Source organism: Perognathus longimembris, chromosome 1, assembly GCF_023159225.1.
Source record: "Perognathus longimembris pacificus isolate PPM17 chromosome 1, ASM2315922v1, whole genome shotgun sequence".
Classification (NCBI taxonomy): Eukaryota; Metazoa; Chordata; class Mammalia; order Rodentia; family Heteromyidae; genus Perognathus; species Perognathus longimembris.
The window spans coordinates 49,730,156-49,748,740 of record NC_063161.1 but is presented as its reverse complement, the minus strand read 5'-3'; the positions used below and the strand labels follow the sequence as shown (position 1 = coordinate 49,748,740).

The window sequence follows — 18,585 nt, the reverse complement described above, 5'->3', positions numbered from 1 at the left end:
GAGGCCCTGGGTTCGATTCCTCAGTACCACATAAACAGAAAAAGCTGGAAGTTGCACTGTGGCTCAAGTGGTAGAGTGCTAGTCTTGAGCAAAAAGAAGCCAGGAACCGTGTCTAGGCCCTGAGTTCAAGACCCAGGACCAGCACAAAAAACGTTCACGAGAAGAAATGAGTAGAAACAAAAATGGCCTCCGTTCAGAAAAGAAGGCTTACATAGCAAGACAAGGGTCACAGCTGAACAGAGGCAATATTTCTCAGTGTGTCCCATTATCCCACTTGAGGCCTGGAGTAACCCACCAGCAGCAGGATCCAACCTCCCCTTGCTTTCAGGTGGCCAGTGGACAAGTAAACTTGAGCTTTCTTGAGGCCCAGGTTGAGCAACCTGCTTTGGCCTTGTGAGGTGACACAAAGGGAGAGCTATAGGTTGCCGTAAGACTTTATTGTATATTTGCGTAGGAGAAACCCCACTTTGTAATGTGGAGAACTAGATTGCAGCAAGTCTGACACCTCCTGTGTCCTGGAAATGAAGTAGGGTAGCAGCCACTCCTCAGCCGTGGGTAAGTTCCCTGCCATCCCCCATTCACCTGTCTTCCCAGAGCAAAGAGCCCTAGGTGAATCTTCCCACTCAGAGAATGGAACCATCTGCCCCTTGAAAACGGGGATTGATGGTGGTCGTGATGGCACTTTGGTAGAGAGGATTGCTGTCCTATGGGGAAAGGTCACAAATTATGAGAGAAAATTCATTTATTCCCCTTGGTCTAGTTCTGACATCAATCTGGAACCTGAGTGTGGGCTTCTAGGAGCTGAAGGAAGTTTGTGGGATTACCCAAAAGCATAAGGGAGCAGCATCTAGGTGGGAAGCTGAGACTAAGGCAGGGACTGCACCAGGGGAAGCAAGCAAAGAAAGCCCAGCCCACTGTGCTAGAAGGCTCTGTCTTCACCTGCTTCCAGTTGAGTTGCTGCCGCTCCTTCTCAAAACGCATGTATTCTCTCCGGTCGTAGATTTCTACTGAGAGCCGGTAAGCTAGGACCAGTCCCAGTCCCACTGCCACAATGCCTCCTATACAGCCTAGCACAATGGCCTGGGTGTGGTCTGCTCCCTCTAGGAGGAAGAAAACAGATTTTTGAGGGGGCCAAGGCATTGGGACAGATGGGCAGTTGCCATTGGCAAAGGTGTCCAGCCTCCCCAAATCTGGTTAGAAGGAAGAATACAAGCTATCATTGTCTGGGCTAGCTGCATCCACTTGGGCCGTCAGTTCTGTCCTGCCTCTCTTCTGGATTTCCAACTCATCCACACCCCCACTTCTGAAGCCCTATCCATCAAACTTCCAGGGCTCCATTTAGTTTATCCACAGGTAACCCACCCACTTACTTTCCTGAGGTCTCACTCTCAGCACTGCTCTGCCTCCAACCTCTTCCTCCACCAGGAAGAAGAACAGCTGCTTGTCCATTGCCCTCTCTTTACACCAGCCATCACCCAAGATAGGAGTCAATGCCAGGGTCACATTGGTGTGAGCACAAGCGGTGCTGCAGTTGGCAGCCAGTGGGCCAGTCCGAAAAGCCCCACATTCTGCACAGTCCCTGTCAAGTGAATGTCAGTAAATTCTCATCCGGGGAATTGTTATCCAATGGCCCTCACCTACCCCATGGCATGGGGGAGATCAGGCAGGCATTCAGCAAACCTCACTGTGCCATCTGCTCCCGCCATGCAAGACATGGAGTCGCACCTGTATCTCTCACACGGTGTCTTGCAGCCTGGGCACTGGTCACACAGAACACCATAGTAGCCATCCAAGCACTGGCAGCGGTTGCACTTGCAGAGTCCATGCTCACTGCAAAGCTTTCCCTCAGGGCTGATGCATCTGTCCACATTCCCACTGCACTCACATGCTCTGCCCGTTCGGTTAGCTTGACAGTGACACACTCCACATTGGCAATGGCCAAAACCTAAGGTAGAGCCATGCGCAGGTGACAACCATACTCCCCACACAACTAGCTAGTGCATACCACGCAGTCCATCTCAAATGTGCTGGGTAATCCTCCAAATCACACTAGAACCTTTGGCAAGCCCTCATTGCCCAGAGTGGAAGGGCCCCATTGATCCCACCCGTCTAAAGGCTCCAGGTACCTCCACAGAGGATGCCCTCGTGTCGCTCACAGCTGGCATCATCGCACTCGCACAGGCGCCCAGAGCTCTGTCCGCTGCAGCTGCAACGTCCACAATGGCACCGCCCCTTCCCACTGCACAGGGGCCCTGTTCCATTGGGGGCCCGGCACCCAGACTCCAGATCCGGGGAGGATAGCTCAGCCTCAGAGCATTCGCATAGCCGACCCAGGCGGCCAGGGGCACAGCTGGGAGGGGAATGCAGAAAGACCTATGCATCAGTTTGACTATACTTGACCAATCCCAATATCCTCTAAACCCAAATCTGAAACAGGTGGAAACTAGTGGCTGAAAGGATATAGAGAGTGGAGTGCCAAGACAGAAGGAGGAAAGAATGAAAGGGTGCTGGCCAAGGGGAGGTCTTGGGCATGTCTGCACAGCTTCCGGGCGTGGCATTCAGGTAGAGTCCTGGAATATGTAATCAACACCAGTTGGGGGGCAGAAAGCAAAGGAGGAGCTGGGCACCAGTGACACACCTGAATCCTAGCTACTCCAGAGGCTGCGGTCTGAGGATCAGAGTTAGCCCAGGCAAGAACGTGTGTGAGACTCTTATCTCCAGTTAACTACCAGAAAACCAGAAGTGGCGCTGTGGCTCAAGTGGTAGAGCTGGAGCCTTGAGCTGCAGAGTTTAGGGACAGCACCTGGGCCCAGAGTTCAAGCCCCATGACCAAAAAAAAAAAAAAAGCAAAGGAGGTGTCACTGGTAGGGAGCTAAGGGAGTTAGAGGGGTGATGGAATGGGGAGGCACTCACCTGCACATCCCACACTGAAGGTGCCCCTGGCCATCACTGCAGTGGGGAGCCTGGGGCTGGTCATCACTGCAGTTACAATCACACAGTGTGCGCAACTCCACAACCAGCTCCTCCGAGAAGCCAAGGGCTCGGAGCCTCAGGAGATGGAGATCCGGGAGGCAGGTGTTAGCTTGGAGAGTAACCCAGAAATCCACCTGAGGACAGGGTGGGCAAGAACCAAATAAGACTACACACTTAAGTGCCTGCCCTTAGTAAATTAAGGGATATGGTCCTGTGAACACCCATCTCCTAGAAGCACACCCAGCACACCCAGACCCCTCACGAAGGACAGGGTATGACTACCATGCTTCTGCACTGTTCTCTGTGCCTGCTGCCCTTCTTTTCCTGTGTGAGTTTCCCACTTTCTACTTTCTGTCTACCTATCCCATCTGACTCACCGTCTGGTTGATTTTGACATTGGTGCACTGTCCCCGAGCTGCCCCAGCCTCCCCCTTCTCAGGACCTCCACACTGGGTTTTATAAGAGATATCAACCCCCTGAGGAAGTGAAGAATGTTCAAGAGTCACGGTGGATGACAGGCTCTGGGGGAAAAGAAGGAGTAGATTATCCACATGAAAACTCAGTCCACCCTCTGCGCTCCCCAGTCATTCCCAATTCTGCCAGAATCCTGTTATTGGCTTCCCTGGGGCTCCTTCCATTCTGCCCAACAAGGAGGTATTTCTGGAAGAAGGACTAATGAGCACCCTAAGTGTAATACATGGGATCCAAAGGCCTCTGCTTTAATACATGGGATCCAAAGGCCTCTGCTTTAGCCTAGAAGCCCCACTTTCTACAAGGGCTACAGGACCTGAGCTGGCCAGGTGCTGCAGCTGGGTGCAGCAAATGTGTAGTGACTGTATTTGTCAAAACTCAAACCAGGACACAGCCTGTGTGCATCTAAGGTCTAACAGGCAGACTTACTATATGCCATCTGTCCTGGGAAATTACAAATTATAAAATTTTCTCACATGGTTCCTATCAGAAGTTCACAAGCCAGGCACATCTGCAATCCTAGCTACTCAAGAAGCTGAGATCTGAGGATCACAGTTCAAAGCCAGCCCAGGCAGCAAAGTTTGTGAGACTCATATCTCCAATTAACAACCAGAAAGTTGGAAGTGGGAACTGTGGGTCAAGTGATAGAGCTAGCCTTTCGCATAAAGAGCTCAGGGACAGTGTCCAGTCCCTGAGTTCAAGCCCCAGGGCCAGCACACACAAAAAGAAGTCCACAGTCTTGCGATCACCTGTCTAGCAAATGTGAGGCCTGCAGCATAGAAGCAACTTAAGGCCAAGAAACACTTGAGGCTTTTCATGGTTCCTTCCAGTTATAAAATTCCATGGTCCACCCTGGTTCCAGCAGTTCATGCCTGTAATCTTAGCTACTCAGGAAGAGACCTGGAGGATTGAGTTTTAAAACCAACCTGAGAAGAAATGTCCAAGATACTCCCATCTTTAATAAATCAGAAAAATGCTGGTCTAGAGGTATAGCCCAAGTGGTAGAGTAGCAACTGTGAGCAAGAAAGCCAAACAGAGCATGAGGACCTAGGTTCAAGCCCTGATAAACACATACACAAATTTGTGATTCTAAATTGTTTATAACTCTGAAAGCAGGCAGAGTGTTTGATCCTGTATATCCAACCTACATATTTGCTTATCTGTGACTTAAGGCCAGGGTTAAGTGAGATAGTGAACAGTATGTGAGTAGTACAGCGCTTGGAAGAATGAAATAAATGCTAAATGGACACTGAGATCTGAGGATGGCAATTCAAAGCCAGCCCAAGCAGGAAAGTCCATGGGACTTACCTCCAATTAACTACCAGAAAACCAGAAGTGGAGCTGTGGCTCAAGGTGGTAGAGTTAGCCTTGAACAAAAGAATGCAGGGATAGTACCCAGGCCCTGAGTTCAAGCCCCACAAACAAACAAAAAATTATGAATGTTAGGGGCTGGGAGCAAGGCTCAGATGATAGCACCAGCTTAACAAGCAAGAGGCCCTGAGTTCAAACCCCAAAACCACCCTCTCCACCAAACAAGATTTCTGAATGTGAGTGAGCAAACTACAATGACAACCATATGCAAACTATAGAAGCTATGGAATGATATAACCAGAGTGACCATACAGTGGTAAAGTGCTTACCTACCACATGTTCAATCCTCAAAACCACCAAAAAAAGTGATCATGCCCTCATTTCTGCCGCCCTCCTAGAGCCCCCTTTCACCTCTCCTATATCCCCCCCTTGCCTTCTCCCCTCACATCATAAGCATCCATGATGAGCTGCACCACGTTGCTGGAGTCCTCACTCAGCTCCCCCACAGCAGACTTGGGGATCAGCTGACTCAGCTCCTGAGTTATGAAGAGAGGAGGGAAGTGGATACAACTCAAGAATTGGACTCTGAAGGGGCTGAAAGGAGGCATACACGGGGTGGAAAGTGGGTCTTTATTCAGACAGCTCTCACCTGATAGACAGGCAGTGCAGCACTGGTGACAGCAAAGATGGGCTGGATGTTTGCTGCAGTGAGGGCCTGGGCAACTTGACTCACGGAGGGATAGTCCTGGAGCAGGGAGTAGAGGCAAAGTAAGCACCACAGGTCTCTCCACCCACTCCCAAGTGCTGTCAGCCTCGGGAATCCAGGACCCAGAGTTCCACCTGCTGGAGAAGCCCTGGAGTGCTGGCAGAGTAGAAGAGGAAAGCAGAGGGTGCCCCAGGCTTCCTGTCTGAGAAGCTGGAGACATGGAAAAGAAGAAATGCTGGGGGAGATGACAGTGTTGATACGATGGTTGCCAGTGAAGAAGCCCCTCCTCAAAAAAAAAAAAAAAAAAGAGGAGATGTAGCTCAGATGGAAGGGAGGGGGAGGTAAGACTCACAAATTCTGGGCTGCGGCTATAAAGGCCATTGCTGTCCAAGTGGCAGTGCCCATCACTGGGCATGAAAATGCCTCCCAGCTTCCCATCCCCAGCTGTGTGGAATGTGTCATCCGAGGTGAACACCAGCAATCGGGACACGTTTCTCCAGCCAATTTGTTCCTGCAGTATGGGGTAAAGAGTAAGCATGGCTTTGAGCTGCCTCAGGCAGCCCTGTAATCCAAGCCCTAGAACCCAGCCTCATCAGTGTGCCTGGATCCGTTAGCCTAACCCCTTCCCTTCCCTTCCCAGCTTCTCTCTGTCCTCAGCCCCCCAAACAGGACTACTGCTAGTGTAGGGCTTCTTGTGAATTAGAAAATTGGGTCTCACCAAGAACTAGTGGCTCACACGTTAATTTCAGCTACTTAGAGGCTGAGATCTAAGAATCTTAGCTCAAAGCCAACTCCAGACAGGAAAGTCCGTAAGGCCCTAAGTTAGGCCCCAGGACCTGGACAAAAGAGAAGAATGGGTCTCTTTTTCAAGATATTTTACGCCTGCCAGGCAGTTGCTTAGGTAAATATGCTAAGTACAGTGAGGAGATAATGAATTATCACTCTCTCAAACATGGTTTCAGTTGTGTGCCATAAAACCATAGGAGCAGTTCTTGCTCCAAATCTTTCAGACTCAGATCCAGGCCCTACATCCTCACCTGGCAGAGGGCAGCCTGCAGAATAGCATCAAAGCCACCTTCAGGTGAGTCTAGGTTGCCAGATACACTCTGCCGCCCCACCTCCCGCTCAAAGGCCTGAGCATCCCCCGTCAGGGACAGCACGTGCTGAAAGCTGAAGGGCGGCTGGCATCGCTCCAGGCGGCTGGGGCAGGGGTGACGCAGCCTGGAGGGCACTGTGCTCACAAAGGGCAGCACTGTTTTGTCCACAAAGGAGCCGAAACCTGGGGAGAGGAGGAGAAGGCATGAAGCTGTGTCAGGAGCTACTCAATGGGCAGCAGCAGGATGGAGGGGTCACTTCTGGGGACTCAAAGTCACTGCTCCTCCCAAAAGGCAGAAACCTAGTGCTTGAGTGGATCCTTGGGTCTCAGGAAAGTGAAGAAAACACACAGAGGTAGCCCAGCTTCCTGAAGGCTGAGGAAATCCAGAACAGAGTGTGTGTAAAAGTTAACACGAGAGGGGCAGGGAATGTGGCTTAGCAGTAGAGTGCTTCCCTAGCATGCACAAAGCCCTGGGTTCGATTCCTCAGCATCACATAAACAGAAAAGGCCAGAAGTGGTGCTGTGGCTCAAGAGGTAGAGTGCTAGCCTTGAGCTAAAAGAAGCCAGGGACAGTGCTCAGGCCCTGAGTTCAAGCCCCAGGACTGGAAAAAAAAAAAAGTTAATAGGAGACAAGCCAGGCACCCAGTGGTTCAGTGTGATCCTAGCTACTCAGGAGGCTGAAATCTGAGGATCAGAGTTCAAAGCCAGCCTAGGCAGGAAAATCTGTTGAGACTCTTCAGTTAGCTACCAGGAAAGCCGAAGCTGTGGCTCATGCCTTCAGACACGGTGCCAGGCCCTGAGTTAAAGCCCCAGGTCCAGCAGCAAATAATGAGGAGGAGAAGGGGGAGGCAGCAAAGGAGACGCTCTTAAGCAAATGAGAACACAGAATGTGAAGTACGGACAGTGACACCTAGGCTTTTCCAAGAGGCACAGGACTGACAGGGTGGCATGAGGGTTCTATCCAGGCTGAGCCTGTCCCTCTGGGCTTCCATCAGTCTTAAGTCTCCTTCAGCTGTAGAAGATGAGTTGTTTACAGGGAGACGTGTCAGGATCTAGCCAGGCCAGGTCCTGTAAATCAGCACTAGGAGAGGGACAGGGGGAGCCCTAACGGAGGCAGAAGGAAGGCCAGTAGGGTGCGGGGATGGGGGGGGGGGGGGTGCGCCCCTCACCGATGCGCACGGAGTGGGTGACCTCCTGCAGCCGCACCAGCAGGGCGTGCCCGAGCTGGCGCACGCGCTCCAGGTCATCCTTCATGGAGTAGCTCAGGTCCATGAGGTAGTACAGGTCCACCGGGTACCCCGCGGCTCGGAGGAAGCGGACTCGCAGCTGCTGGGGCTCCCCTGGCCGGATGGGGGAAGGACGAGGTGGGGAGACGAAGCAGAGGTGAGCCAGCCACCGACTGCGAGGGAATCTCCCTCCCGCGACGACCCTGTCCCCCAGCCTCACCGGGCCGCAGGGTGAGCCGCACGCGCTGCGGCGCCAGCTGGGTAGCGCCTTCGCCCCGGACGCCGTGGCTGAGCGGCCGGTCCTGCAGCACCTCCTGCCGGCCATGCGGCTCCTCCAGCTCCCCTGCCGGGCAGCCCCGGACCAGCAGCTCCTCGCGCCCAGCGCAGCGCCGGGCCTCTGCCTCCCCCGACGCTGTGAAGTTCTGCACCCACAAAACAAAGACCCCAGCCTGTGCAGACCTCAGTACCTCTCCCGGAGCCACCAGGCCGAGCTGGACACCTGGAATCGCCTATCCCCCATCTCTGCCAACTCTGAGCCCCCAATTACATCCCTCCTCTTCCCTACCCTGATAACTCATTCCCTGTCAGAGCCCCATTTCCTACAGCAGTGTTCCTCCCCTCTCCTTATCTCCACTCTCCCTCCCCTAACCATACACTCTTCCCCTCCCTCTAGAGCCACAGACTTACTGTTGAGGACCTTGACACACACACACACACACACACACACACACACACACACACACACACCCCTCTTCACCCAACATCCCTTCCTACCCCAACTCAGACTAAAATGGGAAGGGCGTTAGCCTACGGCCCACAGTTCCTGGAAAGGAGGAGAGGGACAGAAGAGGAGGCAGCTTCCCCACAGGGTGTCTGGTAGCCTGCAGTGACTGGAAAGCCACAGGGGAAGGAAATGGTTAGGGTGGCTTCTCAGCTGGCCTGGGTGGCAGCTCTTGGTCTGGTGATTGGATGAGGCAGATGTAGTCCTTACTGTCCCCAAAGTTTCATTTCCCCAGCCATAACCTGGCACAGGTACCTCTGCCTCCCACCAACTCAGGTCTATGTCTATTCTACCTGTCTTCCTAGATGTATTATGTGCCTTTCTTCTGGCCTATTTAAGCATCCATGAGTCCGACTCCTCTCTTACCCTGGGCCTGTACTGACCTAAGTCTCCTTCCAGTCCCCAGTGCTGGTAGACCTGGGTATCCTACTACAAGCCCTGTCTCTTTAAGGTACAGGTATCAACAAAGAACACAGCCTAGCTGGGGTGCCAGTGGCTCATGTCTGTAACCCTAGCTGCTCAGAAGGCTGGGATTCCTGGATTCCCAGTTTAAAACCTGTCTGAGAAACAAAGCCCATGAGACTCATCTCCATTTAACCACCTAAAAACCAGAAGTGGAGCTGTGGCTCAAAGTGGTAGAGCCTTAAGGAACACAAACGCTCAGTCAGAGATAGTAGAGATAGTGCCCTGGCCCTGAGTTCTATCCCTATGACTGTCAAAAAATGAAAATAAAAGAACACAGTCTCATTTGATCAACCAGGAAGACATAGTCCCCTGCTTCCTCCTTGATTCAGGCCTTCCCTCCTCCATGCACCCACCTCAAACCCACAGGCTTTCAGAAGCTTTCCTTTCCTTCTACCAGCTCAGTCACGGAAAGCTACTGGTCCAGGAACATAACTCCCACCTCCAAACACTGACTTAGAAACCCCGTCATACACTTTCAACTATGAGCTGAACTCCCTCAAATTCCTCTGCTGAAGGCAGGGCTTCATGCATGCTAGGAAAGCACTCTATTGCTAGGCCACATTCCCAGCTCCCTGACATGAGACTTTTGAGAAGTAAGTATGTTTAGATGAGGTCCTGAGGGTGAGAAGCTCATATCCTTATAAGAGACCAGAAGCAGGAGCTGGGGATATGGCCTAGTGGCAAGAGTGCTTGCCTTGTATACATGAGGCCCTGGGTTCGATTCCCCAGCACCACATATACAGAAGTGGCGCTGTGGCTCAAGTGGCAGAGTGCTAGCCTTGAGCAAAAAGAAGCCAGGGACAGTGCTCAGGCCCTGAGTCCAAGCCCCAGGACTGGCCAAAAAAAAAAAAAAAAGAGACCAGAAGCAGGTCACAGATGGCTCATGCCTGTGATTCTAGCTACTCAGGAGTCTGAAACCTGGAGAATCCAGGTTTGAATCCAGCTCAGGTGAAAAAAAAGAAAAAGAAAATCTGTGAGATTCCATCTCCAATTAGCCCAGCCAAATGCCAGACTGGAGACATGGTTCAAGAGGTATGTATAGCCATCATGAGCAAAAAAGCCTGCTGAGAGTGTGAGACCCTGAGTTTAAGCCCCAGTAAAAGGTAAGAAAAAGAAAGAAAACCAATAAGAGATAGGAAGAAAGCCTTCACTAGGACTCAAATTGGCCATAGCTTTGATCTTAGATTTCCTAGACTCCCAAATTATAAGAAATATATATGTATGTATATGTATAATATATATATATATAGAGAGAGAGAGAGAGAGAGAGAGAGAGTTGTGGGGCTTGAACTCAGAGCTTGGGCACTGTCCCTGAACTCTTTTGCTTAAGGCTAGTGCTCTACCACTTTGAGCCACAGCTCCACTTCTGGTTTTTGAGTGGTCGATTGGAGATAAGAGTCTCATCAGGACTTTCCTGCCTGGGCTGGCATTGAACCGCCATCCCCAGATCTCAGTCTCCTGAGTAGCTAGGATTACAGGCGTGAACCACTATTGCCCAGAAAGAAATTCTTGTTTAAGCCACCCAGTCTATGATATGTTGCCATAGTAGCCACATCTGGCCAATATACTTTCTCACGTGTACACATTCAACAAGCCTTTCTGCCTGTACTCAAGGTTGAATTACACACACACACACACACACACACACACATTTCTCATGCACATATACACAAACATGGTTGAAAGGCCATTTTTACCAATTGTTTGCACCATGCACAACTGGGATGTGAGAGAATGCACTTCTGGCAGGTGGGAGCTGGTTGGCAGGACCCTGGCAAGGACTGGTCAGGAATCCCCCATTCTGTGGCTTCCAGAGGAATCTGGCTATCCAACTCACTCTCACATCTTCCCAGGACCAGGAACACAAGAACCACTGACAGAACCACCATGGCCTGTGAAAGGATATAAAGAGGATTCTCAGGGAGCACCCCCCAAACATGCAGACCTCTAAACTTGGCTTGTGGTTGCCACTCCCCAAACTCTACCCCGACTCTTTCTCCTCCTCGTAGTTTCACATCCACCCTATCAATTCAGCAATTTCTCCAAAGTGACTGGGAGGAAGGGACAAGTGTTGGGCCTGTCTTTCCTTTGTGCAGAACTCCCAGTGTCAGAATATCCAAAGCGTCTCATAGAAGGATCGGGCCTGGAGGCACCAAGGGCTACACCCAGGTCTCTTCACCAGGATTCCAAGCTGGTCTGGAGGTAGAGGCAAATGAGAAACACACCAGACTCCTGGCTGCCCCTGTCACTCACTGGCTGTGTGGCACATCAGGCTTTCTCTCTTGGACTCAGTCTCCACATCTGCAAGTGCAGGGGTTGGATAAATACTCTGACAGCCCTTCAGGTTTCACAGCATTGGATTCTAAATTAGGGCAGAGGGTCAATGAGAGGAAGGAAGGCTGGGACAGATGAGCGAGTGTAGGAGTCAAAGGCCATATCCACTTGGTTGACATAGATGCAAGAGGAAAGAAGGTGCTAGGTGCAGGTGGCTCATGCTTGTAATCCTCGCCAGCCCAGGTAGACAAATTCATGAGACTGTTAGCTCTAATTACCAACAAAAAGCCAAAGCTGAAGGCATAGTAAGAAATCTCCTAACCCTCAGTTTCCACACACCTACTTAAGTAGTTGATTATCTGTTTCTAGAGATTTATCTTTGTTTGTGTGTTGTGCTAGAGCTTGGACTCAGGACCTTGTGCTCTTTCTGATTTTTTTTCACTCATGGTGATACTCTACCACTTGAGCCATGCCTTCAGTCCAGCATTTTTGCTGGTTAATTAGAGATGGAATCCCTCAAACTTTTCTGCCTAGGCTGGCTCTTTATTGTAATCCTTTCAGATCTCAGACTCTTTTTTTTTTTTTTGGCCAGTCCTGATCCTTGGACTCAGGGCCTGAGCACTGTCCCTGGCTTCTTTTTGCTCAAGGCTAGCACTCTGCCGCTTGAGCCACAGTGCCACTTCTGGCCGTTTTCTGTATACAGGTGCTGGGGAATCGAACCCAGGGCCTCATGTATACGAGGCAAGCTCTCTTGCCACTAGGCCGTATCCCCAGCCCCAGATCTCAGATTCTTGAAGAGCTAGGATTATACATGGGAGCCACTGGTGCCCAGGGTTCTAGAAACTTATACAAGTTAATATGCATATCTGTACTTTTCAGATGGTCAACAAGTGGTTGAATTCTACAAATGGTAAAATAAACATATTCTTGTGCTTTTTGTCTTTTCCTTCAACTACTTTCCTTGGAGATCCTTCTATCTGAGAAAATAAAGAACTTCTTGATTATTTTTACAGGCATTTATATTTACATTGTGTGGATTATATCACAGTTAATAAGTCTCTGAATGATGGGTATTTGAATTATTTTGGGGCTGATAGTGTGGCTGAGTGGTAAAGTACTTGCCTAGCATGTTTATGGCCCTGGGTTCAGTCCCTAGCATGTGCACACATGCACACACACACACACACACAAATAGCTAAATAACTAAATAAATAACTAAACAATAAACCAGGTGCCAGTGGCTCACATGTATAATCCTAGCTACTCAGAAAGCTGAAATCTGAGGATCACTATTCCAAGCCAGCCCATTTAGGGGGGGAAAAAAATCTCTGAGATTCTTATTGCCAACTAACCAGTAAAAAGCCAGAAGGGGAGGTATAGTTCAAGTGGTAGGGTGCCTGCCTTGAATGGAAAAAATAAGAGCTGAGCAAAAGCACAAGGCTGGGGCTGGGAATATGGCCTATGGTAGAGTGCTTGCCTCCTATACATGAAGCCCTGGGTTCAATTCCTCAGCACCACGTATATAGAAAAGGCCAGAAGTGTGGCTCAAGTGGCAGGGTGCTAGCCTTGAGCAAAAAGAAGCCAGAGACAGTGCTCAGGCCCTGAGTTCAAGCCCCATGACTGGCAAAAAAAAAAAAAATCACAAGGCCCTGAGTTTGAATCCTAGTACCTACACAAAAGCAAACAAACAATAAATGAATTGTTCATTATTGCAAATAATACTGTCAGGAAAAGTCATGCCTCCCTGCAATATAAACTCCCTGCAAGAGAGCATCTCAGTAAACCCTCTGGAAGAGGGTTTGCATCACTTGCAATATTGAGGAGAATTGCTAACATAGGTTCGTTCCCTTGGGTATCTGATGAGCTCCCATTGTCATCCGTGGGCTCATGAGAAAAGACAGCTAAGGCCCTGTTGTTGATTATCCCCAATCCTCCTTAGTCTGGGCCCCAACATTCAAGTCCAGATGCTCTTCAAAGAGTATGAGGGAAGGGTGGGGTGCCAAAGAGTTGATCACCCCATCTTACTCCCCACCTCCTGTCACCTCAGACCAGTGCAGTTCAGGCTAAAACAGAATCCCCGCCCTCAGGGAGAGTTGGGCAGCCCAGAGCTCAGCCTCAGGGAAACCTCAGCCCTGCTCATTCTGTGTGCTGTGGTCAGGGAGGCTAGAGACGTTAAAACACAAAGCCTGCTTTTGACTCATCTCACAAGTGGAGCCCCGACTCAGCCACCCTGGTTCCCAGAATAGGACAAAACCAACATCCTCAAAGCCTGTGAATCTCCCTTCAAGGGGGCTCTGTATTTCTGGACTGTCTCCCCTAACCCCCTTTCTTCTCTCCTTGGAAGCCCTATGCATCATCATGGCTCTACTTTCTCTTTCTGTCTCTCCTGTTCCTATAAAAAATCTGATTACATTTCTCCACAGCTTTCTTTACTTCTTCGCAGTGGGTTGTTTTTTTTACTTCCTTCTCCTCTTTGATCTTAACCACAAAATAGCAGAATCTCCTACTTCAACCCCATCTTTACAGAGAAGCCCAGATCTGTAATCAGTAAACTAAGGCAAAACAGGTACTGACACAGGTCAGGCCTCAGAGCTGTGGTTCCTTGCTATTCTGTCCTACCCTCCAACACCCTTGCAAGTTGTCTTCTCTCTATTGGCTGCAGTAAACTCTATCTAAACCTAGTTTTCTTTTCATGGGAGTCTTCTTCAGGCTTCCCTTCTATTAGTGGTACCAAACATTTGTTTCATTTTCCTGAGCTCAGTTCTTACTACCATACTTACCCTAGTGCTGTGATGTGCATCATAATTCTTGTTAAAATTTTTTTTCCAGTTCTTGGGTTCAAACACAGGGCCTCACACATAATAAGCAAGTTTTCTATTGCTGAATCATATCTTCAGCCCCCAAACTGATTCTTTTTTCTGGTCCTGAGGCTTGAACTCAGGATCTGGGCTCTGTCCCTGTGTCTCTCTGTGCTCAAGGCTAGTGCTCTACCACTTGAGCCGTAGTGCTACTTCCTGCTTTTTCTGAGTAGTTTATTGGAGATAGGAGTCTCTCGGACTTTCCTGCTCAGGCTGGCTTCGAACTGTTATCCTCAGATCTCAGCCTCCTAAGTAGCTAGGATTACAGAGATGAGCCACCAGCAACTGGCTCCAAAACTGATATTTTAATTACGATTAATACAACCATCCTTTGACCACACTAGCCCCATTTTTTAGTTTTCTGTTGTAACACAAGTTGTAATTAAGTAGCAGGTTGATAATAACTGGTTGTTTCTTTTCTTTTCTTTGTGCAGGCACTAGGGTTTGAACTCAGAGCCTGGGCGCTGTCCCTTAGCTTTTTTTTTTTTTTTTTTTTTTTTTTTGCCAGTCCTGGGGCTTGAATTCAGGGCCTGGGCACTGTCCCTGAGCTCTGTTTGCTCAAGGCTAGCACTCTACCACTTGAGCCACAGTGCTGCTTCTGGCTTTTTCTGTTTATGTGGTACTGAGGAATCAAACCCAGGGCTTTATGCAATGCTAGTCAAGCACTCTACCACTAAGCCACATTCCCAGGCTTCCCTTAGCTTTTTTGCTCAAAGCTGGTGCTCTACCACTTGAGCCATAGTTTCTCTCCAACTTTTTGGTGGCTTATTAGCTATAAGAGTTTCATATGAACTTTTCTGCATAGGGTGCCTTTGAACTTTGATCTTCAGATCTCAGCCTCCTGAGTTGCTGGGATTACAGGCATGAGCTACTAGACACTAGCCAGACACTGGCTCCCCACAGTATGATAGCCTAATGGCCACATTGGCCATTGGGTGCTAATATGCAAATGAGATTGTTGGTATCTCAGACTTTTCCCTCCAAAAGTTGACATGGAAGCTGAGACTTAATACCAATGCTTACTAACTGCCACTTGAGACACATCTTTTGCACTATATCTTCACTCTGCAAGTATTTACTGAAAAGGCATCAGGCCTCCAGAGGCTCTGCCTAGATAATCAGCTGGCCCTCTGGGTTCATTATTGCCAGCTTGACAACATTCCAGACCCTTATGAATGCCACCTTGTGGAGACCGGCCTTTGGGCCATTAGTACAATTTTCTCCCAGTCAAGCACAACATTTGATTAGGCACTAATACTCTGTGCTGGGGTGTTCTTTTTTTTTTTTTTGGCCAGTCCTGGGCCTTGGACTCAGGGCCTGAGCACTGTCCCTGGCTTCTTCCCGCTCAAGGCTAGCACTCTGCCTCTTGAGCCACAGCACCGCTTCTGGCCGTTTTTTTCTGTATATGTGGTGCTGGAGAATCGAACCTAGGGCCTCGTGTATCCGAGGCAGGCACTCTTGCCACTAGGCTATATCCCCAGCCCTGGGGTGTTCTTTTATATCTATTTTGTCTGTATTTTCACGTTTCTTTTGCTTATTTTTGCTCATCCTGATTTTGTATGCATTGTCATAACTTGACTCATGGAGAAGTTGTCTTTGCCTCACTTGGCTTCTCATTGGATTAAGGAATAAAAAGACCTCCATTTAAACAGACCATAGACCCTAAAGTGAAATTGTCCCCAAGAATTGAAGAACCAGGTCACCCTGGCGGTTCTAGTATGACATCCCCTTAGTAGCTGAAACAGCCTTTCCCCATCCATCCACATCTCCCAAGCCCAGCCCAACCCTTTCTGCAGCCCATGAGGAGGGAAGAAGCCTGTGCTAAGGAGAAGGCATTAGGCTCCAGAGATGGCAGATAAGGTCAGGAGAAGCCACCTTGATATAACTTTTAGCACCTGAGAGGCACTCTGTGACAGCACTCACACATCCTTCCTGCATCCCTCTTACACTCCCCTCCTGCTTGTCCCACTGGGGAACTGATGAAAGAGATGGAGCCCAGTGTTGGTGGCTCACACCTCTAATCCTAGCCACTCAGGAGGCTAAGATCTGAAGATCTTGGTTCAAAGCCAGCCTAGGCAGAAAAGTCTGTAAGACTCAATTACTACCAAAAAGCTGAAGTGGAGATATGGCTCAAATGATAGAGTACCATCCTTGGGGAACAGGGAAAGCCAAGTAGGAGTGTAAGGCCCTGAGTTCAAGTCTCAGTACTGGCACAAGGCTGGGAGGGGTGGGAGAGAAAGAGACTAGAGAAAGAACGGGTGATCTTAAGATTCAGGGAGGAGTTCAAAGCCTTTCTCAAGACTAGACAGGCCTCTGATTGACCAGGCCAGAGCCTTCTTCCCAAGAGCCCAGCACCAGGTGGACCGAGGCTTGTGAGAAGGCAGGAGGTCTGGTACCCCAGTACTCACAGGTGCCAGCAGAGCAGCCCTTCCTCTGGCAGCAGCAGCAGTCTTTGTGCACTGATCTGGAGGCTGCAGAGGAGGAAGTGACACGCCCTGGAATGGGGGAGTTTTGGGGGTGGCTGATCTAGAAGGTGGAGCAGATAGAGGTGGGCTGGGCCAAGAGAGTGGAGGATGCAGACCTCTAGAAGATGCAGGTGCTTATCTACTGAGCACCTGTCATGCGCTAGACTCCTGGGGTTACAGTTAATGGTGCTGGCACCCCAACACACCCCCAATTGCAGAGATGGAGGATTGGAAGCAAAAAGGTAAGGACTTTGTTTTTTGTTTTTGTTTTTGTTTTTGTTTTGCCAGTCCAGGGTGGGGGCAGCTGAACTCAGGGCTTCATTACTATCACTGGCTTCTTTTTGCTCAAGGCCTGCACTCTGCCAACTTGAGCCACAGCACCACTTCTGGCCTTTTCTGTATATGTGGTGCTGAGGAATGGAACCCAGGGCTTCATGAATACGAGGCAAGCATTCTTGCCACTAGGCCATATTCCCAGCCCTAAGTAAGGACTTTATGAAACATCATCACTCAGCTAGTAAGTGGCTGGTCTGGTTTTTAAATCCAAGTTGACCTCCTTCCAAATTGATGATCTTTCTACTTCCTCATAGAGCAAGGAGCAGGATAGGAAGGACATGGAAGCAGTAAGTACCGCAGAGAGGGGGAAGTTGGAGACTATTGTTCATTTTCAAAACCCAGGGACCATTGTATCACAGTGTACTTAACTACATGGGCTCTGGAGCCAATCTGCCCTGTTTCAACTCTGGCTCTTCCTTACCAGGAAGTAGTAAAGTCCTTAGCTAAGTTCCTTGGCCCTTCCTGTGGCTGCCTTCTCATCTGCCAAGTGTCACGCACAGCACTGCAGCAGGAATTCTATGAAGATGATGCTTATCAATTACAATTACCTATCTGGCACATAGGAGGGGGGTCAGTAAGAGAATCAGGGGCTGGGGATGCAGCTCAGTATAGTCAGTGGCTGAATATTGGTCTAGCATGGGCAAGGCTCTGAGTTTGTGTGTGTGTGTGTGTGTGTGTGAGAGAGAGAGAGAGAGAGAGAGAGAGAGAGAGAGAGATATCAGTAGGAATGAGAAGTCATGGTGAAAGTGAAGAGGCTTTGAGAAACTCAAGATCCTGGCAGCTGATAAGTTGGAAACAGAGGCATGTGGCCAGGCTTAGAGAATGTGACTGGGGGTTGAGGAGTCAAGGAGTCAAGATCCTGGGAAAGGAGGCAGGAAACCAGGAAAGCAGTGTGCAGGAACAGCAGCTGGGATTGAAGCAGCATAAAGTCTGTAGGAAGAAGTTGTGAAAAGGTACAAATGGAATTAGTGCCTGAGGGGGGCTGGGAATATGGCCTAGTGGTAGAGTGCTTGCCTCCCATACATGAAGCCTTGTGTTTGATTCCTCAGCACCACACATATAGAAAAAGCCAGAAGTGGCGCTGTGGCTCAAGTGGTAGAGTGCTAGCCTTGAGCAAAAAGAAGCCAGGGACAGTGCTCAGGCCCTGAGTTCAAGCCCCAGGACTGGCCAAAAAAAAAAATTATGCCTGAGCCATGCTTGTTCACAAGAAGTGTCGAAAGGACCTAGCTGGCAGCTCACCCCTCATAATCCTAGCTACGCAGGAGACTGAGATCTGAGGATAGTAGTTCGAAGCCAGCCTGGGCAGGAAAATCTGAGACTCATCTCCAGTTAACCACCAGAAAGGCAGTAAATGGCACTGAAACTAAAGTGGTAGAGTGCTAGCCTTGAACAAAAAAGCTCATGGACAGCATGAGTTCAAGCCCCAGATCAGGCACAAAAAAAAAAAAAAAAAAGAGGAAGCTAGAAGGTCTGTATTCACAGACCTATCTCCCCTACGGGAAGGAGCCCTCTGATGAGCAGGAACAAGCTGTCAGGCTCCCTGCTGTAGCCACAGCACACTATCAATGTCAGGCAGGTGCTCAAACAGGTGGATTCTCAAGTAGAGTTCCTGGGAAGAAGCAA

General features: G+C 49.6%; 1 protein-coding gene across 5 annotated transcripts; it reads right to left on the bottom strand.

The window, feature by feature from the left end:
* Positions 1 to 427: 427 nt before the first annotated feature.
* Itgb7 (integrin subunit beta 7) lies at positions 428 to 16,639 on the bottom strand. Of its 5 annotated transcripts, XM_048363601.1 has the most exons (16): positions 16,570 to 16,639; positions 11,283 to 11,330; positions 10,727 to 10,921; positions 8,004 to 8,205; positions 7,727 to 7,897; positions 6,499 to 6,740; positions 5,814 to 5,972; positions 5,405 to 5,500; positions 5,202 to 5,291; positions 3,351 to 3,494; positions 2,914 to 3,107; positions 2,127 to 2,350; positions 1,726 to 1,945; positions 1,371 to 1,579; positions 940 to 1,100; positions 428 to 704 (listed from the first exon to the last, which is right to left on the bottom strand). In XM_048363601.1, exons 3-16 carry the CDS (start codon positions 10,916 to 10,918, stop codon positions 624 to 626), a joined length of 2,385 nt encoding a protein of 794 aa, XP_048219558.1. In that variant the 5' UTR covers positions 10,919 to 10,921; positions 11,283 to 11,330; positions 16,570 to 16,639; the 3' UTR covers positions 428 to 623. The 5 variants fall into 5 exon arrangements, with proteins under 5 accessions (XP_048219558.1, XP_048219549.1, XP_048219542.1 ...); XM_048363592.1 differs by lacking the exon at positions 940 to 1,100 and having other exon boundaries at positions 11,255 to 11,330; XM_048363585.1 differs by lacking the exon at positions 940 to 1,100.
* Between the last annotated feature and the right edge of the window lie 1,946 nt (positions 16,640 to 18,585).